The 24,932-nt window shown below is 38.5% G+C and overlaps 2 protein-coding genes across 3 annotated transcripts; both read left to right on the plus strand.

The window, feature by feature from the left end:
• Nucleotides 1-469: 469 nt before the first annotated feature.
• On the plus strand, nucleotides 470-6,279 carry LOC134316625 (serine protease 27-like). The gene is made up of 7 exons (XM_062997037.1): nucleotides 470-518; nucleotides 1,932-1,952; nucleotides 2,071-2,239; nucleotides 2,332-2,600; nucleotides 3,732-3,877; nucleotides 4,522-4,720; nucleotides 6,129-6,279. Exons 1-6 carry the CDS (start codon nucleotides 470-472, stop codon nucleotides 4,702-4,704), a joined length of 837 nt encoding a protein of 278 aa, XP_062853107.1. The 3' UTR covers nucleotides 4,705-4,720; nucleotides 6,129-6,279.
• Nucleotides 6,280-9,799: 3,520 nt separating this feature from the next.
• On the plus strand, nucleotides 9,800-19,704 carry eif4bb (eukaryotic translation initiation factor 4Bb). 2 transcript variants are annotated; one of them, XM_062997962.1, is made up of 15 exons: nucleotides 9,800-9,819; nucleotides 11,255-11,395; nucleotides 11,809-12,014; nucleotides 12,405-12,521; nucleotides 12,609-12,663; nucleotides 12,816-12,956; nucleotides 13,039-13,224; nucleotides 13,381-13,515; nucleotides 14,160-14,406; nucleotides 15,223-15,296; nucleotides 16,507-16,714; nucleotides 16,817-16,848; nucleotides 16,935-17,073; nucleotides 18,466-18,538; nucleotides 19,313-19,704. In XM_062997962.1, exons 1-15 carry the CDS (start codon nucleotides 9,807-9,809, stop codon nucleotides 19,388-19,390), a joined length of 1,845 nt encoding a protein of 614 aa, XP_062854032.1. In that variant the 5' UTR covers nucleotides 9,800-9,806; the 3' UTR covers nucleotides 19,391-19,704. The 2 variants fall into 2 exon arrangements, with proteins under 2 accessions (XP_062854032.1, XP_062854033.1); XM_062997963.1 differs by lacking the exons at nucleotides 16,817-16,848; nucleotides 16,935-17,073.
• The last annotated feature ends 5,228 nt before the right edge of the window (nucleotides 19,705-24,932 follow it).

Genomic DNA, 24,932 nt, shown 5'->3' on the forward strand with positions numbered 1-24,932 from the left:
TAATCAAACTCAGGATTGTAACCAGTAACATAGACAATGTATCCAAGACCCTAGGATCACTCAATGTCAACACATCACTTTAGAGAATTGTTCTCTCTATCCATAATTTGAAGTTATAATATGTACCAGTATCGTTTATTGTTATGAACTGTGTAATGTGTTTATTTTCGTTCTTCTACTGATGGATGCTATTTTCAAAACGGATTTTCTGGTTGGGGTTTTTTTCAGGAACCAGTAAATCTTCTTTAGCTGATGGTTGTACATACTGGATGTGCAGTTAATTGTTTGCAAAAAAAAAATACAGAGTCTATTTCCTTAAATCAATGTGCACCTACATGGAATGTAAGAGGTAAGAATGAGGGGAGTGGACTTACGAGAAGGATGGAATGTAGGTAATAAATAAGAGGGAAAGTATATACGCAATAATCAGAACCCTGATTAACTTACACACTAAGTGCTTGTTTCAAATATGCTGAGATTCAGCAGTGTGCTTGTGGTTGTAATCTTCCTTGTTAAAGGTAAGCTCTCTCTTATAAATATTTTAACCAATGAATATGTCTGTATGTACCTCTAATTCAGATGGAGGATCAAGCAACAAACATTTCAAGACAAAAAATGCTGTTTTGTGGAAATCACATCCACATTTTCAGCATTTAGCAGATGTCTTTATCCAAAGCGACTTATATTACAGTAACAGTATATAGTCTGAGCAATTGAGGGATAAGGGCCTTGCTCAAGGACCCAACAGCAGCAACCTGGCAGTGGTGGGGCTTGAACCAGTGACCCTCTGATCACTGGTCCAGTACCTTAACCACCAGGCTACAGCTGACCCTACATCTATAAGAGTTTATGAAGTATGTGTGGACAAAAAACAAAATAGAAATAAATTATAAATAAGTTTTGCTAGCAAATTATCAAAGAAAAAGCACATTTAACTCTTTATCATGTGAAGGTATTTTATGTTTTCCCTTTCATGTCCTTGTGTGATTTTTATCAGATTTAGTACTTTATGTCTTTCTAATACTTTAATAAGCTCTAATGAATAAACAACTAGTTCAATGTAAACTGTTATATTTTATTTAAATATAATTTATTATAATTTATTTTATTTACTACATCATTGCATTTGTAATTAATTTATGTATATTTATCATAATGCTTTTTACTGCCATTAAAAAGAATTTTGGAGGGAAAGCGTCTTTATAAATAGATTTATATATTTACTTATGGAAAAAAACATGTAATACATTCCATACAATACAAAGAGAAAAAACATGTATTATACACATATAATTATGACATACACATATTATCATATTATATTATTGGATGACATGCACAACTATATTATTTAGATCCTACATTTAAGATTTATGTATTGAATTAATTATATAAAAAACAAGAGACTTTATCATTTAAATTGTAAATTTCTATATTCTGTATCTATGTGTATTTCAAAGGTTATGGGAATTAAAGAAAATGAAACAACTGTGACAGAATAATAAACAAAGAGAGAGAGAAACTCAAATCTTGAGAATGTATTTGGCACCGTGAACTAAAAGGTGCAACAATGTCGAGGTCTTCTCCTGATTAAAACAGACACAATACTAGACTAGTTGGTCCAGTTTTCATTTCTTTTTTTCCCATATTGTTTTATTTAGTTTTGAGGAAAACAATGGAAATTTTCAACACTGGCAATACACAGCCTTGTTTGTTATAAAAATGTAACCAAACAGGGCAATTCCATATTTGTTGTAGGTTTTTATCCCGTAATGAAAATTACAGGTCAAATATATGCTCAACAGTGTACTAAATATAGTTATATTTTAGGTGAGTTTCTCACTGACGCTGTACAAATAGAAAGAATGCAAAACATGAGAACAAGCATGCCATTCACTCATGCTATTTTAAACATCTCTTTTCTAATGCAGGTTCCTCTTCCCAGCTAAATGGTAAGTTTATGTCTTAACGCAGTACCATGTATTGATTGACTTAATTTAGTGATTGCAAATACAGAAAAACAAGTACTGCACCTTTAAAATTTTAACAAGAGATTTTCTGTTTTTCTAGTATGTGGTCGTGCACCTTTAAACACCCGTATTGTGGGTGGACAGGATGCCACTGCAGGGTCATGGCCTTGGCAGGTTAGCTTGCAGAGCCCTAATTATGGAGGTCATTTTTGTGGAGGATCCCTTATCAACAAAGATTGGGTTATGACAGCAGCCCACTGCTTCTCCAGGTTAACATCCCAAACATATTTCTGAACAAAACATTATGCTGGAACCCTAGAGCAAATTATTAAAATTTCTTCTTTTCTCCCACCTTCTACAGCACTCAGTTTACCAATGTGGTTGTGTACTTGGGAAAACAAACACTACAGGGTTCAAATCCCAATCAGATCTCCAGAAGAATTGTACAGGTGGTTCGTCATCCTAACTATAACAGCATCACCTATAACAATGACATTGCTCTTTTGCGCTTAAACGCCTCTGTTACCTTCTCAAACTACATCAGACCTGTGTGCCTAGCTGCTCAGGGCAGCACATTTGCTAGTGGCACCAGTTGCTGGATTACAGGCTGGGGAACGATTGCTGGTGGAGGTAAACCATATACACGCATATCTACACTTACACACAAGTGACAAATTGAAAGGTAAATATAGTGGTTGATTGAGGTGCCACAGGTTTTCAACTGGATTAACAGTAAAGACCAAACCAGTTAGTGACACCTTCTGCCCTGTTGGTGAGGCATTCTATAAAAAAGCACATATGAACAAAGGCTATTTCTTTCGTATCAAATTATTACCATGGTTTAGACTTTAATCTTCTTAATTGGACAACTGTCCAGAGCGAGTCTGCTTTCCAAGGTGTTGAAGTGGTGTTTTTTTTTTGGTGAGGGGGGTATGCAGGGGCAGTGTCACACTAAAGAATATATAACTTACAATATGAGACAAATATATACCAATCAGCCATAATAGGAGCACTTTGTAGTTCTACAATTACAGACTGTAGTCCATCTGTTTCTCTGCATGCTTTGTTAGCCCCCGTTCTTGCTGTTCTTCAATGGTCAGGACCCCCACAGGACCACTACAGAGTAGGTATTATTTGGGTGGTGGATCATTCTCAGCACTGCAGTGACACTGACATGGTGGTGGTGTGTTAGTGTGTGTTGTGCTGGTATGAGTGGATAAGACACAATGCTGATGGAGTTTTTAAACACCTCACTGTCACTGCTGGACTGAGAATTGTCCACCAACCAAAAATATCCAGCCAACAGCGCCCTGTAGGCAGCGTCCTGTGACCACTGATGACAGCCTAGAAGATGACCAACTCAAACAGCAGCAATAGATGAGCAATCGTCTCTGACTTTACATCTACAAGGTGGACCAACTAGGTAGGAGTTTCTAATAGAGTGGACAGTGAGTGGACACGGTATTTAAAAACTTCAGCAGCGCTGTTGTGTCTGATCCACTTATACCAGCACAACACACACTAACACACCACCACCATGTCATTGTCACTGCAGTGCTGAGAATGATCCACCACCCAAATAATACCTGCTCTGTGGTGGTCCTGTGGGGGTCCTGACCATTGAAGAACAGGGTGAAAGCAGGCTAAAAAATTATGTAGAGAAATATATGGGCTACAGTCAGTAATTGTCGAACTCTCTCCCTCTCAATCTGTGTCTGTGTGTGTGTCTGTGTGTGTGTGTGTGTGTGTGTGTGTGAGTAGAGCAGCTACCTTACCCTGGTGTACTGCAGGAAGCAGTAGTTCCTATTGTTACCAAAAATGAATGTAATAATCTACTGGGAGCTGGCTCTGTTACCGTAAACATGATCTGTGCTGGTTTGCTAGAAGGAGGAAAAGACACATGCCAGGTACAGTCAGAGACTCACAAAGACATTATAAACATTCCATCTCAATTATTCAGTCACTTATCACTTGTACTGTGGCCTCATTACTGTGGCCTCATTAAATTTGTGGTTTTCTTTTTGCATCATGGCTAATTAAACTCACTAACAATTGTGGTTCTCAAACTTTTTACACCTGTATGTCTTATAATAATCTAACAGGGACATATTTAACACACTCACTACAAAGTAGTCATTTTATATGTAGTAAGCACTTGCCATTTGTGTAAAAGGGCTTGATTATTTCTGTCCTTAATGAGTACAAATCCCATACCTGTAGAATCTCAAAAAATTCTAAACAAAACCAAAAGCTTCCCAGCTCTAGAAGTGTTATCTGTATTGTTTGCTTGTTTAATAGGATTGAACCCTCATGTTTTACACTTTGGTTAAATTCATAACAAAACAGATAGTTACATGTACATGTTACATGTTATTCATCAGTTCAAGTTCTATGTCAAACACCATCACAGCAATTATGTATCTCTAATTCACTGTTTTGACAGGATATTATTTGAGTGGTCCTGATGTTTTGGCTGATCTGTGTATGTTCTACAGTATAATAAAGCATTTGTTATTTTTATATATAATCAGAAACTTCTCTCTCTTTTAAGGGGGACTCTGGGGGTCCTCTGGTACTTAAGCAGGGAGCAACATGGGTACAGGCTGGTATCACTAGCTGGGGTGAAGGCTGTGCATTGCCCAACCTACCTGGTGTGTATACCCAAGTGTCCCAGTACCAGAGCTGGATTTCATCTGTACTTAAACAGAATCTGTGTGGCTTTGTCAGGGTTTAGTAAGCAATGGGAAAAGGTAAGATACTTGTAAACATTTGTACACCTTTTAAACACCCTTTACATTTTATGTCTTCAAACAGCCATTGAATGGGTGTGTTCGAAAACCTAGTGAGCTCTCTACATAGATGGCATTTTAAGTCATCCTACGCGCGCTCCCGAGAAGGAGGCTGTTCGAAATCCTAGATGCCTTAATATGCTCACTAGTAAGGTATCTTAAAATTTCAACAGTTTTTTGACGCAAGAACGAGGGAGCATCCGATGCTCCCTTAGCAGTGGAGGCAATCCCAGCATTCAGTGCGGCACAACCTTTCTCACAGACAAATAAAAAACATGGCGGACGGTGCGGAGAAATTATTATTGATTTTTAATTTGTAAAAGCTTGCACAAGTGTCATTTTTTCAGCGAATTTAACCATTTTCGGTACACGAAGGGAGATGTTAGTTAATATGCTAGCGCGTTGTGCCACCCCATCCCATTGGTTTGAATGGCATGAGGCTAACTGTGTTAGCGAAAACTGATGGAATCGCTGTCTAAGTAGTACGTTCAAATAACCTGCCTCATAGGTCAATGACTTATTAGAATCCTCTCTACTTAGGCAGCTGCCTATGTAGGCAGCAAGGCAGCTAACTAGATTTTTGAACACACCCAGTGTTGCACAGAATTCAAGAATCAAGAAAGGCTATTTATGTCTTTGCCTTTTTTCTTATGATTATGACTCATTACTTTAGTTACATTATAGCGGTTTTATCAAAATAACCATGCTGTTGTTTTCTTGAGATTACGACTTGTGCAATCTCTTTTTTTTTTTAAAGATGAAGAACTAGTGAGCCTGTACATCTCCATCATTGATGAGCACTTTTAGTTAATGTGTACATATTTTCCTATTTGTCTAGTAATTCTCTGGTCATTTAGGCAGCATGTCTTAAAATTTGCCCTATGAAAAATTTGAGACTGTCCCTTAAATTGGCCAGAAATGAAACCAACCACACAATATGTCAATATAGGATCCATAATCGTACAGCTGCAAACTTCTTAGATACTAGACCATTTTTGTTGTGGGCACAGTTCACCACCAAATATGCTGATCCATAAGATCCATGGAACAATGTTGTACCCCTGTAAATATTTCCTGTTAACTGAACACCAAAATGGCATACACAAACCTTTCCACTGATCTTTATGCCTAGTAATAATAATAATTAAGTGTAATAAGTGATCATTTTAGGTGGAAACATGGTAACAGCATGGCTTATGTTTTGTTCCAAAGCTTTCACCCTGACATTGTTAGTAATAGAATAAGGAGACCCATTTACTGTTTTCTGTTTTCTAAGATACTTTGGTAAAAATTGAATAAGTCTAGTATATAATTTTGCTTTAATAAATGACAGGGCACTGATCTCTCATGTGTTTTTGTGTCTTGGCAGGAAATGAAAGCACTAACAGCACCACTGATGGTTCATTCAGCCTGAAAGCACTTGACTTTACAATTTGTTTTATATAATTTGTAAAAAAAAAAAAAGATGTAGTTATATATTTAGTTAGTTGAATACATTCCTCCTTTTTCTGAGTGTGTTTTTTAAGGATGTTCTGATTCTTTTCCCTCCCTAAAATATTATAGGTGGACTGGGTTGATTTCCAGTTGATATCTTAATGTGAATGTGATATATCCTGTGATGTACTGGCTCCCTCTTTAAGATGTATTCTTACTTTTCAACCAGTGTTTAGTGGACAAAATTAAAATGCTCTCTTTTGTCTTCATGGTGTACGTCCTCTTTTCCCGAACATGCATCCGGCCAGAATTTCTATCTAAATTACCAAAAATGTCCGGGTTTCGGCCTTTGTAGACAGTGTACGCTATTCTTTGCGTCTTTTTGCACTGTTTACACCTTTTTCTTAAAATCCCACATTCTCACACTTGTCTTAAAAATGGCCAAGATTTACAGACGAATTGCAGAAACAAACCGCGTTTTTGTCTCGGTCGGGATCCTTGGGAGGCAAAATGCATGACCTGCAAAGCTGACACATACTGTACATGTCATTGTTAAATAAAGATGCCAGTTCAGCAAAACACAAAACTGCAGCTAAAGGATAAAGTTCGTCAGACAGGGTAACACAGAAGATGATGTTACCGAAGAGTTTTTACATTTTACACCACAAAGCATCAAAACAGCTACAGATCAATGGACTGCATGTCTGCCTTGTTATAAAGTCCTTTCCTGATTCTGCAACAGCGTAAACATTTCCAAATATTTTCAATGCAAAGATAGAGCTGCATTTTGTCAGAATAGCTCTACTGATGGACTATTTTTTGGTATCGTTTAGGGCTAAACACTGAACTGAAAGATTATCTGACTATTAATGCATTTGTTAGTTGTCTTGTTGCATGGCATTTTTCAAATATTTAAACCTCTATACACATTGTCATGGTGCCACCAATTATATGAAATATAATCCCATCCCACTCCCCGAACCAAACCTTCCACCCAGTACAGGTGTCCGTCTGGGCCATGCTGCCATCCTGTGTCCTCTTTTTTGAAAACCAAAATATGGTCACCCTATACAAATGCCATATTTCAAACCCAGTTGCAATAGATTGTATTACAGCTGTAAAGAACAGAAAATAAATTAAAGAAGAAAAAAAACAGCTAAACAACCACAGTGGTGGCAAACAAAAATCATCCTGTTATTGCTGCTTCTATTGGTTACAGTTAGCATGAGTTATTTGCACTCAGTGGCTTGTGTGCAGCATCACAAAATTGCATTTACTTTAACATGAAAATGTGTTAAAATAGTTTTGCATATAATTAAAAAATTACCATCTACCATGGTGCCATCTTGAGGTTGTTGTTTCACGAACAACCCTGCTAATTGATTAGCAAGAAAACCCACTTTTACAGCCAGCAAATCTAAAATATGCATATCTATTAAAAAAAGTTGACTATTGGATACATTAAATCTTCTTGTTTATAATGTTCATAATTAGGGCCCTACTAAATTAACGGGAAAATGTGTCTAATTTCACGGACATAGTTTTTCAAAAATCACAGATTTCACTGATTTTCTTTTTTTAAATTGCCACATTTCACGCGTCATTAAATAACACTCATAAATTGAATGATAGAATAAATAAAAGCTGTAATACACAGCACAGCCTACCTTAATAGGTAAAAGACGCAAATACTCGTCCTTGTCTGAGTTTATGTCAAATGAAATAAACTGTACATAGACAAATTATCGGGAGCAAAATACTTTACTGGCTTGTTCTTTTGAGCACAGACAACAAAGAGATGATCACGTGTGTAGAGAAGCACACTTTATGGAATCTCAACAAGGACAAAATGCACTCAATACGTAAACACATGCATCAAACATTGTCAGCACACAGCACACTGAAAAGTCTGTTACACTAATTTAATTGCAGTATGATTGCTAGGACCGCCTCATATTTCATGCTGCGCCTCATATTTCATACGCTAGTTGAATGAAAAATTTTAAATAACTAAACACAAACCTTAAATTTTGAGTTTCACAGCAAATTGCATATTTCATGGGAAACGGCACATTTTATGATCCGTGATGCTTTTTTTTCATGGTAAGGCCTTATTTAACACTTCATCTCAATCCAGAATGAATTTATGGGTATATATGACAACAACCCCATACTGTTGCACACCTTAAGACAGGGGCGTAACTACTGGGGCCCATGGTGGGTGGGGTGCCCTCCACGACATGAACTAAACCCCCCAACGCACTGCCCCCCTATTGGCTGCACTCGCCAGGTTGTTATTATTATATTACAATATTTTTGTTAAGTTAAATATTAAAAGTGAGGGGGCCCAAATTTTTTTTTGCACTGGGGCCCATGAGCTCCTAGTTACGCCACTGCCTTAATAAGTGTTTGCTGGAAGAATGAGACAAAATAACACCTGAAGAACCTCATTACTTGGTGTTATCGGTGCCCGAAAGGCAGACATCCCAAGTCTCCCGGAAGTTCCGCATAAAAATAGCGGCTCCCTAATGCCCGCAAGTCAGATAAAATCTCCCGGAATCTAGAACGAGCGGCCAAGAGCGCGCGGGCGCACACACACACACACACGCACGCAGGCGACACAGACTTTATTCCCGATCGCGTATTAAATCCGTTATCTGATATACAATCTAGCGCACTGTGTAGGAAACATAAATCAATTGTCTAATATATTGTCTAGTGCACTATGTAGGGAACATAAATCCGTTATCTGATATACAATTTAGTGCACTATGTAGGGAACATAATTAATTATGTAATACACTATCTAGTGCACTATGTAAGGAACACAAATCATCATCTAGTTATACTTTCTAGTGCACTATGTAGTGAACATGAATGTGTTATCTAATACACTATCTAGTGCACTATGTAGGGAACATAAATCCGTGATCTGATATACAATCTAGTGCACTATGTAGGGAACATAAACCAATTGTCTAATTCACTATCTAGTGCACTACATAGGGAACATAAATTCATATCTAAAATACTATCTAGTGCACTATGTAGGGAACATAAATCCGTTATCTGATATACAATTTAGTTAATTTTTGGGAGGGGGCTTGGGGGGTCGGGGTCGAGGTCCGGATCCGGGGGTACCTCCCTGAAATGAGTTTTTGCAACTTGGGATGTCTGGAAATGCAGAAATGGATGTATATTAACAAATAAAATGAAGGTGACCAGACAAAACAATATTGTTTTGAAATATGTTGGGTTTAGACATAAAAGTCAGCGTACGAAACACTGCTGTTTTTATTTATTAGCATTTTCCATACTGGTTCAACCATTTTGAATTGGTGTTGCATCAGAAAATGTCTATATTGTACACACAAGACACACATACACACTTAGATGTTAAGACAACACGCATACATATAAAATTGTGTTCATAATTATTGTATATCGTGTGTAAAATGCTTTATACATGTATAATGGAATGAATGTAACTAGAGTTTTAGTGCGGTTTTATGATCACAGTGTTCCACACAGTGCTGTGAGCTGTAGCAAAGACACGCGCCCCTATGAGAAACAATTCCTTCATCCGGGTCACAGTGACGTGTTCATTTCCAACATGGCGGCATCAGGTGAGATGAATGTGTACTTGCGGTCTATATTAAAATGTAGTAAAACTGCCTAAACAAGTTTTTATAATATAGATGCATTCGTTTAGAATAATGTTAATTGTTTTCTGGTGACAATATGTGAGTATTTATACAAAAACACCGCGAAAGCGTGCTGTATTGGCAGCGGGGTGTGAACTAGCCGAAATAGCCAGCCAGTTAGCCTTGTAGCTAGCTAGCGAGCGAGTCATATAATCGGTAGTACATGTGAAACTTCTGTGCTTTTAACGTTTGGGTGAAGTTTTGTTGTGGCTTATTTTAGTGGTGGGCTTCAATAGAACAGTAACTCGGGTAACAGTTGTACCTAATTAGCTTAAACGAGTTCTGCATCGTGAAAACGGTAAATTTGGTGTGTGGCAATGCCGAGTTGCATGTTTTGCGCATGCGCATACAGTGGGCTTTAGAGGAGGGGTTCTCCACGTGTGAGACGTGTGGGATCGAGTGACTGGATTACACACAATGTCGGTGTATCTGGACTGTGAATCCAGATTAAAGTGTAAATACTGATTTACCCTCAGCAGCAGTAAAGCAGCATTGCGACATTTGCTGGTTTTACTCGGATTACTGATAAACTATAGATCCGATGGACTTTAACAATCCTTCTTCTAAATAAACAGGCCAGTTGTAGCCTAGTGGTCGTAACCTAGTGGTTAAGGTACTGGACTGTAATGAAATATTGCTGGTTTAACCCCACCACTGCCAGGGTGCCACTGTTGAGCCCTTAAGCAAGGCCCTTAACCCTCAATTGCTTAGACAATATACTGTCACAGTACTGTAAATGGATTTGGATTAAAGTGCCGTAAATGTAAACGTAAACATACATTTAAAAAATCTTCATTCATATAATTACAGTGTTTTATACTGAAAGACAAAAGTAAGAATCATATTAAACTCATTTGGTTATCTGTGCATATGCAACATGTCAGATAAGCTGTGCATTTATTGAATAATGTAATGAGTTGGAGCCAGTCATTTGCCTAAAACATAAATTTAACCAGTTTTTTATTATATCATATAAAGGTGATTGGGGATTGCTTATCTATGCACATGGGACTGACTTTTGCAAATGTGACAGCGATACTGAACACCTTATCAATGAAAGCACACTTTCACACTTCCAGTTTATCTTTGCACCCACACAGTTCAGCCATTTTATAGAAGAACAGAGCAGTTATTGTTGTCATTACCAAAATGAAGGGGCAGCTCAGTAGTTTGTGTTCAGAGCTTGTGAATGGAAAATAAAGATCAACAGCCACAACAAACTGAACATGTGTATATATATACACATGCATGCATACATACATACATACATACATACATACATACATACATACACATCTGTGGAATAAGCCTGTCTGCCTGACTGTATTTTGTTTCAAAATTTTACTCACTTTTCTAGCTAAGAAGACTAAGAAAAAGGGGAAGACTCTTACTCTGACCGACTTCCTTGCTGAGGATAGTGGTGGTTCCGCACCACCCGCATATCCTGCTGCAAAGGCAACCAGTTGGGCAGATGAGACAGATGACCTAGATGGAGAAGGTAAGCATATCCTGCCAAAATAAGACCAAACTGCTTAAGCATATTTTAGGAATGTATTTAGATTTTTGTATCATTAACCAAACCACTAAAATCCTTGTATGGATATATCTTAAAAAATCTCAGGGGCACTAGTAGCCCAGTAAAATTAAGGTACTGGACTAGAAATCTAAAGGTTGCTGGTTTAAGCCCCACAATTGCTAACTTGCCACTGCAGGGCAATTCTCAATGGCTCAAAATGTATTACTTGGTAAATGCTTTGAGTAAATGCTAAATACTGTAAATATAAATCATTGATAAATCATGAGTCAGAGGTCCTACTAATTATTTATGTTTATACATTTCTATGTATAGTTGTGTAAGTTACCACTTCTGATCTAATGGTTTAAACTCTCTCTCTCTGTCTCTCTGTCCAGTGTCTACCAGCTGGCAAACTGTGGAAGATTCATACCGTGCTCCACCTATTGATCGGTCCATCTTGCCCACGGCTCCTCGTGCAGCCAGAGAACCAAACGTTGACCGGTCTCGTCTGCCCCGCAGCCCACCCTACACTGCTTTTCTTGGAAATCTGCCCTATGACGTCTCTGAAGAATCCATCACAAATTTTTTCAGAGGCCTTGCGGTAAGGAGAGAGGCTGGGTTATAAAAGCCGTTTGCATAAAATGGCTGGGTGATATAGACAGACTTGCATTTAGTATTTATTACATTATTAATAGGTTTAAATATTAAATCCAATCATCTGTTTGCAGTTATCAATACATTGTGTTGATACCTTAATTGCTGCCTTCCCACCATGGTTGGAACTGGAAAAAATATGTTTATGTGGCCAGAGCAGAGCAAAGCACCCTTTGAGCTGCACCAGTCAAATTATACATGACTGTTTTTATGCCAGAGTCTGTATCAGCTTAGTTATTTAAAGCTTTAACAAAACTGTGTCATTTATGCAGTGTTGCTGCATACATGAGAGAATCAGAAATAAATGTGTTTACTTTTTGTGTTTGTGTGTTCTCAGATCAGTGCAGTGCGATTGCCACGTGAGCCCAGTAACCCAGAGAGGCTAAAGGGATTTGGCTATGCTGAGTTTGATGATGTTGAGTCACTCCTTCAGGCCCTTACCCTTAATGAAGAGGTACAAATAGATCCTGGACGGGTCAGTTTATTGTAAAATTATTTGGGATTTATTCTGAGCTAATGTTTACTGTGAATGATTGTGTAGAACCTGGGCAACAGACGAATACGTGTTGATATTGCTGATCAGTCCAATGACAAAGGTATGTGAATCTGTATGTGTTTACTGTTAATAGTTTTTAATGGCATGACAGAATGTTTAAACTATTGCATGTCACAAAAGCTAGCAGACATTGTATGCATTAGATAATGTATTCATGTATCTTTCTGCAACTCTGATAATGTGTTTACACAGAGCGAGATGGTGGTGGAATGTCAGGATGGGACAGAGACCGTGGGCGCGGTGGTGACGGTGGCCCAGATAAAACCGATTCTGATTGGAGAGCTCGACCAAGTGTGGAACAGGATGACGGAGCATTGAAAGACAACGGCTATGGTGAGAGTATGCAGCTCTTTGTGCTTCTAATGTATAAAGTGTGCTTATGTACCAAAACAATAATCAATCTCTTTCTGTTTAGGGTCACGTGACCGGTACGAATCAGATCGATTCCGGGACGGCCCAAGACGTGACGATCGGTTTGGTGGTAGAGATCGCTTTGATGACCGAGATCGCTATGACGACAGAGACCGCAGGGATCGCTTTGACGATCGTGATCGTAAGGATCGCTTTGATGATCGAGGCGGCAGAGATTACGATCGTGGTGGTGAGTGTGGAGTATTTGTGCGTTAGAGATTGTTCTTCAGTTTATTGTTGGTTGTTTTGATTATTCATAAGCTGTGATTTTAAGGTCACCGCCCGATTAGGATGCAAATACTCAGGTCAGTGCTGTGATTAATAGTGGGATATGTCAATGTCTTAGGTTATGATTCTCGTGGTGGTGGCGGGCGTCGAGCCTTTGGTAGCGGCTTTAGACGTGATCACGACGACAAGCGAGATGGTGATCGCTATGGAGATGATCGCTATGAAAGACGGGATGACAGGCGTGAAGAGAGAGGTACATTTTACTTTAGAGTATGTGTGCTTTCTGTATGATTGCTGTAATACAGCATACTCTGAGTACCTATAAAACACGTGGCTCATATGACTTGTTTCCAAAACAAGTACGAGTTGCTAGTCCTGCGTCTTATAGTTGCATGAATAACCCACAAACATGTTTATTTAGGGGCTCAGGTGGCACAGCATTCTGTTACACTTGCATTGTTAGTTCACATAAAGCTTCTCTTGTGGTTGTTTTACTGTATTGATATTTTAAATTTGCCAAGCTTAATCTGTTTAAAATAACTAATTTGTTTACTAGTTTGTTTAGTTATACTGATTGCACACATTGTAATGAGTGGATTAAAAAAACACTTTTTTATTTTTCTCGTAGGAAACTATACATGATATAATATTCAGTAACATGCTATAAAACAAAGTTGGAACTGACATTAGGTCAAAGTAAAAACATTTAAAAAGACACTATTTACTAATATACACTAGTACAGCATGTTTATCTAATAGTTACAAAAGTCCTTTGGATGTAATTATCACCTTTTATAGAAACTGATGCAAACTTTAATTATATGATGAAATGGCATCACTAGTACTAACAAACTATGCAGGCATGTGTTAGTCATTCATTTACATTTGTTCCCATAGCCCCAACTCAGAGGCCCAAGCTTAACCTGAAGCCACGCAGTATCCCAAAAGAGGAAGAGCAGAGTGGAGGCTCTTCCCCACAGGCCAATCCCAGTCGGTCTGCATCCATTTTCGGAGCTGCCAAACCTGTGGACACAGCTGTTAAGGAAAGAGAAGTGGAAGAGAGGCTGAAGAAAGAACAGGAGCGACTACAAAGACAGCTGGAGGAGGACAAACACAGGCCTACAGAGAGACGACCACGAGATCGGTATGGGATTGAGACAGTGGGTGTTGAGAGCAGACGAGCTATTGCTTAACGATGGGATTAGACAGAGAGGGGTTAAGGAGATAAAAGTAGAGTTGTGGTAAAGATAGAAGTGTTTGCTTTATGCTTTGTAATAACAGCATGGGAATTATAAAATAAGATTATTTTTATTAAATGAATAACACTTGGGTGGTGCAGTGGTCTATTACGCTAGCCCACCACCACTGAGGTTCGAATTCAGTGCATTCAGCCAGCCACGTGTCTTCACAGACAGATCGGCTATGCCTAAAGTGGGCCCATTGGCTAAAGTGGTTTGGTAGGCACCCTGTCCCGGGTATTCCTTCCTTGCGCTCTTTGTTTTCCAATTAAAACAGAGGTGCTGCGATTCTAATCTGCAGATGAAAATAAGATTTAAAAAAGAAAGCCATCAAATTTTGGAAAAACAAGCTTGCCTGTGCAAAACTAAGTATAAAACCTTATTTGTTATACTTTTCATATCCATTAATGTGTTATATGCAAGAAATGAGTCCTAATTCCTGTATTAAAAGTTTTTGGGTGCAGTGCAGAGGGGATTTTTTTTCAGCATTAATAGTAATTAATAGTATCACAAACTGTTACACATCTAGTTTACATGCAAAATATATGTGTTGTTTTGTATCATCTTCAAGCACTGTAAAACCTGTTGTTAGCTATTCATTTAGGACCAAGTTTGGAACTGGATTTTCTTTCTTTGGAAAGGATTTTCTTTCTAGTGAGTTAGATATGAGGCTTAAGTCTGTTGCGAATTAAGAAACCTTATTCTTTGCTTCCTTTTGTCAGGGATCCAAAGTGGCGCAGTGAGACACCCGGGAGTGAGCATGAGCGTACACCAAGTGAATCCACACATCAAGAAGGTAAGTTTACCAGATGCTGGTCTTTGACAGAGGTGACCAACAGGCTTCAGCATAGTAATGATGTCTGTGCTCAAAACACTGTATTGACACTACTATGTTGAGCTATGTATTGCCTTAGTTACAACTGTCAGCATTTTACAGCAATTAGCTTTTGAGAACTAGATTGTGAAATATTTGCCTGTTCCTGCTACATGAGGAGCAATAGACTGCTCTTTTCAGGTCTGTGTACAGATTAAGGCCAGGGCGCAGAGTTGACCACTGAAGGACATTCACCTTCTTATTCTTAAGCCACTGATTGTTTTAGGTTTTTTCCCCCACAACATATTTGTGGTTGTCGTTGTGTCTAAAAGGTAAACCACCAGCCACATTTTCATCAGCTGGTTGCATGCTTTCTTTTAGATTAGGGGTGTAAACTGCAGCATCTATTTTTCCATTCAGTTCATCACGCGACCTTCTGCCACATAACGTAAATTTTTTGCACTTTGTTCTTTTGCAAAGCGCAAGCAAGACTCACTGTGGCTTTCCTTTGGAAGAGGCTTTATTTTTTATTCAGTTTGAAAGAACATTAAGGCTAGGTAAAGCCTTAGAAATCATTTTGTATCAGACTCCCAACTTGTCCTTTCATGACTATCTTTAAACCTGTTTAGACTTAGCACTTTTTAAACCATGGTAAATTCTTTGTTTTACCATGCTCAACTAGTAGTGAAATCGTCGAAGAAGATCCTTGAGGCAGTGGCAGCTAATTGGTTAAGGTGCTTGACTAGTAGTTACATTTACATTTTCGTCATTTGGCAGACACTTTTTATCCAAAGCGACTTACATTAGTGACAGTATATTATCTAAGCAATTGAGGTTTAAGGGCCTTGCTCAAGGGCCCAGTAGTGGCAATCTGGCAATGGTGAAGCTTGAACCAGCGACCTTTTGGTTTTACTAGTCCAGTACCTTAACCGCTAAGCTACAACTGCCCAGTAATCTGAAGGTTGCTAGTTCAACACAGCACTGTCAGGTTGCAGCTATCTGGCCACTGAGCAAGGCCCTTAACTTTTAATTGCTTGTATTATATTCAGTCTCAATTAAATGCTGTGAATGTAATTTTTATATCTTTTAGTTATACGCTAGTCTTCAGCAGCAGCAACAAATAAAGTAAATTTCTAATGACCGTGAGAAGTCCCTTTTGATTAAAGACAATGTTTTATGTATGTGTGTCTAGGTTCTAGCCATCAAGATCCTGAACATTCTGAGAATGAAGTCTTTAGTGGCGGAGAGAATGAACCTTCCTCTCCCCGCTCCCACCCACCTGCCTCCTCCAACCATGGAGCTGCCCCACTGAAAGCTATGCCTGCCCCTCCCCCCAAGGAGAATGCCTGGGCTAAACGGAGCACAGGGGCCGGGCCTAGTGCTGCACCGAAGCCAAGCGGGTCAGAGAAGTTACACACACACACACACTCTAATTACTGTTTAATCACCATATTTCCTACCAAATTACCTTTGTTGTGGTCTGTTTTGTTTTGACTGCACAGCTCTTCACACTTGGCAGATGAGGGAGTATCAGGTAAAGGTTAGAATGCCTAAAGTGCAACAGAGAAACTGTATGGTAGAAAGACTAGAAAAGTGCTTCATACTGATCTCTCTGTTTAGATGAGGCTCGGTTGGATGCTATAGGGTGCTGCAAAGGTGTGTCTCAGGGAAGAGGAGGAGGGTCAGGGAGAGGAGGTGGAGGGAGGGGCCGAGGAGGAGATGGGCCTAATCGAGACAGGCGACGAGAACCTACAGACAGGTGTGCTAATACACTTTGTCCTCATGCACTTTAGGGTAGATTTATAGTCAGGGACAGTTTTTTGGGGAGCTGTGTTAGCTCCCTAGGTCAGGTACAAAATCTATTTTTTCTTGTTATTACCTTTCGTCTTCAGTTGCCGAATCGCCTGGATGTGTAAAATGATCGGTCATATAATGTGAGCTACCCAATAACTGGTTATAAGCAATCAGTCCTATAGTGCAAGCTACCCAGTAATTGGTTATAAGCAATTAGTCATATAGTATGAGCTCCCCAGTGACTGGTTATAAGCATCAGTCTTATAGTGCGAACTGCCCAGTAATTGGTTATAAGCAATTAGTTATACAGTGCGAGCTACCCAGTGACTGGTTATAGGCAATCAGTCATGTAGTGTGAGCTACCCATAGACTGGTTATAAGCATCTACATAACTGATTACTTATAAGCCAGTCATTGGGGAGCTCATGATCATTCACACAGTGTAAGGTCCCCAATGACTGGTTATAAGCATCAGTCCTATAGCCCGAACTACCCTGTGACTTGTTATAAGCAATCAGTCATGTTGTGTGAGCTACCCAATGACTGGTTATAAGCATCTACATGACTAATTACTTATAATAAGCAAGTAATCAGTTGGTTATAAGTCATATAGTATGAGCTACTCAGTGACTGGTTATAAGCTACCATAATTTCAGCTACCATCATGGAAAAAGCACAATCCAATTGGCAGTGTCACAAGCCCCCAATACTCCTTCTGTACTTGATAGGTTGTTAAGTAAGTAGACTACCAGTTGTGCTTAACTTATAACATTTCTTCTCACCATACAAGCCAGCCTTGTGGAAAGCTTGTCAGAATGTCACATGTACAGATTTACTAATCTCAGTCATAGTCATAGCAATTGGCTTTTTGGAAGCTTTTTGGTTCAGCATCCTAATGGCTCCATCATCCACTTGGAGCGTCTGAACTGTACTCAGATACAAAAAGGTTTCAGAGGCTTTAACTATTCCTCTTCTCAATTGTCTTCTCAATTGTCTCCTCAACCATAATATATTATTTGAAGTACCATTCACTAGGGGGAGCTGTGTTGACCTCTGTTTCAGTTACAAAATCCTGTGCTTCCCTGTTAAAATGTTTGTCAAATATAAACAGTTCACTGGCAAAACTGCCCCAGTCACAAGTTAATTGCTGATCCCTGCTGGTGTTATTTGAAAAGAACACTGCATAAGACAAAAGGACAAATGTGAACTTTGTACATTCATATTTTTTAATTCGCTCCAGTAGTTCTAATGGTTACAGAACTCATTAAATTAAACACCACATTAAATAATCCCCACAAAAGTCACTTGAGAGTGTTGTTGGCTTACCTTGATAGCACATTTGTGTTTTGATTGTCAGGAAGGAGACCGGGCAAGATCGAGAGCCCAACCCATCACCAGAGCCAAAGAAATATGAGGAAACTGCACCACCGGTAAGTCCTGTTCTTTTTTCCATAGCAATGATACACATTTGATTTTCATTTCAATTTGAATTGATGGCTGGTAATGTTAAAAGAATGTACATTCCTAAATGTACATGTTTCATATCCTACATTAATATTTATGTAAATATTATTAATGATTTAGAAAAAAACATCCATTAATAGCCCTGTTCAACATTTTGCCCTATCTTGCGTTTTATCCAGTATTAGTTAATCTCATTCTTTCCTTAAAATATGTCTACACCACCTTCAGAGTACGCAGCGGAACAAACACATTCTTATATAAACCTATATATAGTTAAATTTTGGGGTATATGTTTTCAAATGTAATTTTCATTTATGTACACTTTTCTTTAATATGCCTGTGAAACATAAGTGGTTAAGTTTGCATTGCAATGCTTGCTTGATTACATCAATGCCAACAGTAGATCATTCCGCTAGCCCACTACTGCTGAGATCCATCTCATTGGTGTTATCAGCCAAATGGGCATCTGCACGATCATCGTTAATGTCTTGGTGGGGGTGGGGGGTGGCCAAAACAGCCTAGCCATTGGAAGATCCACTTTGCTAGTGCACTCAAAGTGCCAGTCCCAAGCCCAGTTTGCATAATGAAGACCAGTTTTTAAAAAGGCGAGGCTTATGACCAGAAGAGTACTCACTGAAAGCATGGAGTTGGTTCAGTAAAGTGGGGATTTATTTTTGCTGGAAAAAAGTTGCTTCTCATTACACACATTCACTGATTAATTTCTTGACTTTTCATTGCAGAAATTCAGTTCAGCCGGTAAATATGCTGCACTCCTGATTGATGGTGATCAAGAAGAGAACGAAGAGGGTGAAGATTAAACAAGAAAGGAGAACGTACACAAGAGAGTGCACAAACGCAAGCGAAAAAAGAGTGAAGAGTAAAAATGATCAAATATTTGATCAGCTAGTATCTGAGAGAAGGTGGTGACTGACTGAGAAGACGGTGACAAAGCTTCTGCAAGTGCTGTTCTTGATGTTTAATGAAGTTTCTAAATGTATTCCAAAATTTGATTAGTTTTAATTAGTAACAGTAAAGAACAGCTTAACTAGACACTCATACATAAATTTAGGAGTTTAAAAATTATTAATTTGCAAATCATTGTTATAAATAAATGATATAAAAGGGTGTTAAATGCTGTTGTCTGTGTTTTCTTTGTAGGGTTATTTTCTTTATTCTTTCTTGTTCATGGCTCCTGTAGTTTGCTTAAAATGTACAGTTGTCACAACAATCACAATACACTGACTAGGCATAACATTATGACCACCTTCCTAATATTGTGTTGGTCCCCCTTTTTGCTGCCCCATACGCAACAAACTGTGATGCACTGTGTTTTCTGACCAGTGGCGGCTCCTGCCAAATCTCTCTCGGGGTGGGCAATTGTTGCGATGATGGCCAAGGTGACCCGTTTAATGGGTAAATAATTCTTAAGTCATCTGTCAGTTTGCCCTCACTAATAACTTTAAACATGGAGAGAGACCAGCTTTACTATTAATCATAAAATTAAGTAAAGCCTTCACACTAACAATTTAATTCAGTCTTCATCAGATAGCATTTTATTTTAGGTGCAGCAGATCCAGAATAAAGACTGGCATCGGGGCTGATGTGCAATGAATAAAGAAGTGCAAGTAAACAATTGGGGAGATACAATAAGTGCAATCTCAATTCACTATTTAAAAATTACATTACTTGAAATTATATTGAAATTTTTCCCTTAATGACACGATGGAGTTGCTCCGAAACAAGGTAATGGTAGTCATGGTGAGGAGATCGCAAGCTGCTCCAATTATCGCTACACCAGGTTACGTGTGACGCAAGCACGTAAGTGCGAGCCCTCCTGGAACCCATACAGATTGTATTGCAGCGCCTACAGTTCGAAAATAAGTGTTTTAATATGAGTCGGAGCAATCCGGGTGATTTTCAGACTGAAATCGTCCAAAAGTGGAGGTACTGTACGGGACACAACTCGACACTGATTGGACTACGTTATTCAGAGGCAAGACAGACCGTCCAGAACATTCACAGCTAGTTTAACACTGGTTGAATGTGAAAAGAAAGAAAAATTTCTTCCTTTTTGCCCTTTGGTGGTGCGTTGCCCGATTGCCATAAGGAACGAGCCGCCCATGATTCTGACACCTTTCTATCAGAACCAGCATTAACTTCTTCAGAAATTTGAACTACAGTAGCTCGTCTGTTGGACATGGGCCAGTCTTCGCTCCCCATGTGCATTAATGAGCCTTGGCCATCCATGACCCTGTCGCTGGTTTACCACTGTTCCTTCCCTGAACCACTTTTGATAGATACTGACCACTGCAGACCAGGAACACCCCACAAGAGCTGCAGTTTTGGAGATGCTCTGACCCAGTTGTCTAGCCATCACAATTTGGCCCTTGTCAAACTCGCTCAAATCCTTACATCCATTTTTCCTGCTTCGAACACATCAACTTTGAGGATAAAATGTTCACTTGCGGCCTAATACAGTGGTGTTCAAAAAAATAGCAGTGATTTTTAAAAAGCGAATAAAGCACAAATTCATTATAATAACTTTTATTTCCATAAATGCAAATGCACTGAAAATACTACACTTTCAATTCTAAATCAAAACATTAACAAAATGTAGCCAGTTTGTGTTCATCCTTTACAGAAAATTAAGAAAAATGAATATTAGGATAGCAGTGCCAGCATTTTTCTTTAAAAACTCAAAAAAATTTATCTATGAACTGAAAATGTTTAAGGTTTCACTTTACTTTAAATTACTGAACTAATATTTAGTGGCATAACAATTGTTTCCGAGATCTGTGTTGCATGGAGTCGACCAACTTCTGGTACCTCTAAACACGTATTCCAGTCCAGGATGATCAGACTACATTCCACAGTTCTTCTGCAATTTTGGGTTTTGCCTCAAAAAAACGTGTTTCAGATATCAGCCCATAAGTTCTCCGTGGGATTGAAGTCAGGGGATTGTGCTGGCCACTCTATTACCTCAATCTTGTTTGTCTGTAACCAAGATGTTTTGGGTCATTGCCATGTTGAAACACCCATTTTAAGGACATTTCTTCTTCGACATAGGGCAACATGATCTGCTCAAGTATTCTGATATATTTAAATTGATCCATGATCCCTCGTATGTGATAAATAGGTGTAACACCATGGTATGAGAAACATCGCCATATCATCATTTTGTACCACCATGCTTTACTGTCTTCACAGTGAACTTTGGCTTGAATTCAGTGCTCGGGGGTCGTCTGACATACTGTCTACGGCCACTAGACCTAAAAAGAACAATTTTGCTTCACCAGTCCACAAAATGTTGAGCCATTTCTCTTTGGACCGGTCAATGTGTTCCTTGGCTAATCTGAACCCATTCAGGACACGTCTTTTTCTTAACAACGAAACTTTCCAAGGAGTTCTTGCTTGTAAATTGGTTTCACTTAATCATCTTCTGTACTCACTGGTAACTTCAGATGTTCCTTGATCTTTCTGGAGGTGATCATTGGCTGAGTATTTGCCATTTTGGCTATTCTTCAATCCATTCGAACAATAGTTCCACGCTTCCTTCCGAGTCTTTCAGGTTTTGGTTTTCACTTCAAGGCATTTGAGATCATTTTAGCTGAGCAGGCTATAATTTGCTGCACTTCTCTGTATGTTTTTCCCTCTACAATCAACTTTTTACACAAAGTACGCTGTTCATCAGAACAATGTCTGGAACAACCCATTTTACCCAGTATTTCAGAAGGAAATGTGCTACGACCAACCTGTGCAACATTTGCCCCCCTCCTACCTTAAATAAGGGCCAAAATTGACACCCGTTCTTTTGCAGAATGAATGACTTCACCAATTGAACTCCTCACTGCTATTATTTTGAACAAGCCCCTTTTAGTCAATGCTTCCATTACTCAGAATGAGCGGCATGCATGTCCTAATTGTTGGGTTTGTTTTGTTTTCATTACTCTACTACACTTTCAAGTAAATTTTTTGCTATGTAGAAATAGCATTTCTACTAAAAACAGTGATTTATCAGGTTAATGGTGTTGGACTGCTATTTTTTTGAACACCACTGTATATCCCACCCACTAACAGGTGCTGTGATGAGATAATCAGTGTTATTCACTTCACCTGTCAGTGGTCATAATGTTATGCCTCGTCGGTGTATACTGAAGTGTCAGTTATTCTTTACCTGTCTAAACCTTAGACATTGGGTATGCATTAAATGAGATTGGCCACATTAAAATAAAGACAACTGTTTTCTGATGGCAAATTTTGCCATTGTGTTTGGAATAGTGTTTTATGGTCACTGCAGTCCACTGCATTCACTTCATTTGAATAAAGAGGCATACAGGTGTTCCTGATATATGGCTGGTGTGTATTCTTGTATTACAGACTAATGGGCATGTCAAGTGCAATATCACTAAAGGTTATACCCATGATGCATGAGCATATTTTGGCATCTGACTTCTGTTCCTGTTTAGTGCATAAAAGTATGTGTGATCAGTTTAGAAAAAAAACCACACACAATGTTAAAAATAAAATAATTACATTAACCCCATTCTCCACCAACTGTGGTTCTGTTTATAAGAGCAGCTCTGTGAATAAACAACTTGTAGTCTGACATACAGTTTACTTAACCAGTATGTCAGTGTGCCCAAACTAGTGACTGGCAGAGATGCTCTGGTACAACTCTGAAAACATGACTCCTTAATCAATAGCCATACATTTCAATTTCCCCTACTTGTGCAGTGTGTTAAAGTGTATTAAGTGCCTGTGTTCCTGGGAAATACAAAGGATACAAATATAGCCGCAAGAAACCCATACTATATTGTTTACTTATAAGGCATTTTTTCAGTCATTCAAACTCTTAATTGTGAAAGGACGATGGCTTAGTCTTAAAAGTTCTTTGAGAAATCAGTAAAGTAGAAATCTGTGTCTGTTCTCCAAACCTTTTAATAAAGGTTAAATAATAGTTACATTTAGTTAAATATAGTTGACTTCATCCTGTTGTTCTTCAAACTATTCTTTGTAATTTTTACAGTATACAAATGAACTTTATCACCCTGGAATATAGGCATTTTATTGAGGAAGAGTGTTTGCACCCTAGGGTTCACTTGGTTTTGTAAAGCTGTCGTATGTTTGTTGAATATTACACAATCATCCACAGCAATTATTAGACCTAATTATTTTCATGAGTTAACTACCCATGTGCATAGCAGCCAACCTTATGGGTTAAAAACATGCTTTGGTATGGTAAAAGTTGATTTCACCCTTTGCCTTGTGATTTTAAACATTTCCATTGACAGTCATGGAAATAAGCTTGCAACTTACACTCTACAGTAGGGATGTAACGATACACTCTACCCACGATGCGATACGATACTGGGTTCATGATACGCTTTTTCCCGATTTTTTTAAACAAAATTAAATTGAAGACAAATTATGTTATATTAAGTTTTTTATTATTATTTCTTTTTAAAACAAATAAATTAAAATTCTGTATTTGTGCTTATCTTTTATTTATCTAAATAATGAATGCCCTTTTATTTCTGAGGTAGGTACAAACTATGCCAAATAATGCTTATTGTGTACAAAAACTGAAATGAAATTTTAAAATAAATCCAACATTATATGAATGAATAAATAATACACATAAAGAAAGTATCCTCACATGAATAAATTTGGCTGGAAAATCCCCTACCTGGCAACTTTGTGAAGTGTTGTCAACCAGGCGAATAACCGATTCGAATCGTGGCACATGTGCACCGATTTTTAACTTTCTTGTGGTGCATCGTTACATCCCTACTGTACAGTTTTTTTTTCTTTTCGCCTGTCGGTGATGTTTCTTTGATTTGTGTGTTTTTGTGCCTATGTTTGAGACATTTAGAAACTACGCTGCCCAACTCTCCCTGTCAATGAAGTTCAACTTTTAATTACTGTTCCTATTTGCTAATGCCTTTTGTCTACACTTAAGATGGAAGGTGTGGTTTGGAGTTCCACTCTTAACTTACCCACCCACTAATTTGCCTTGTTTGAACTCTGTTAGTTACTTCATACTATTGTCATTGTTCAGGTCAACCAACCTTATAAAACTGACCTGTGCTTCTTTGTTTGTAATTGACGTCTCACTTAATCAAGTCTTTTCTTGTGTTTTAATTATTTTTTAAATCCATCTATTGTATTTTCAACCCTGGTTCTCATTACGACGCTGTATCATCTGTGTTGACTGTGACAGAGACGGCTGGAAGGCAGTGTTTTGTGTTTTTAGTCTCTAGTGACAGATGCCTACTGTGTGGGATTTAGTATTCTCTCCTGCTGAGTTAGCTGCTGCTTACTGTTGTTTCTGTTGCATGTGCAGAAGGGCAGTTGCTGCTC

The sequence above is a fragment of the Trichomycterus rosablanca genome, chromosome 6, assembly GCF_030014385.1.
Source record: "Trichomycterus rosablanca isolate fTriRos1 chromosome 6, fTriRos1.hap1, whole genome shotgun sequence".
NCBI classification, from domain to species: Eukaryota; Metazoa; Chordata; class Actinopteri; order Siluriformes; family Trichomycteridae; genus Trichomycterus; species Trichomycterus rosablanca.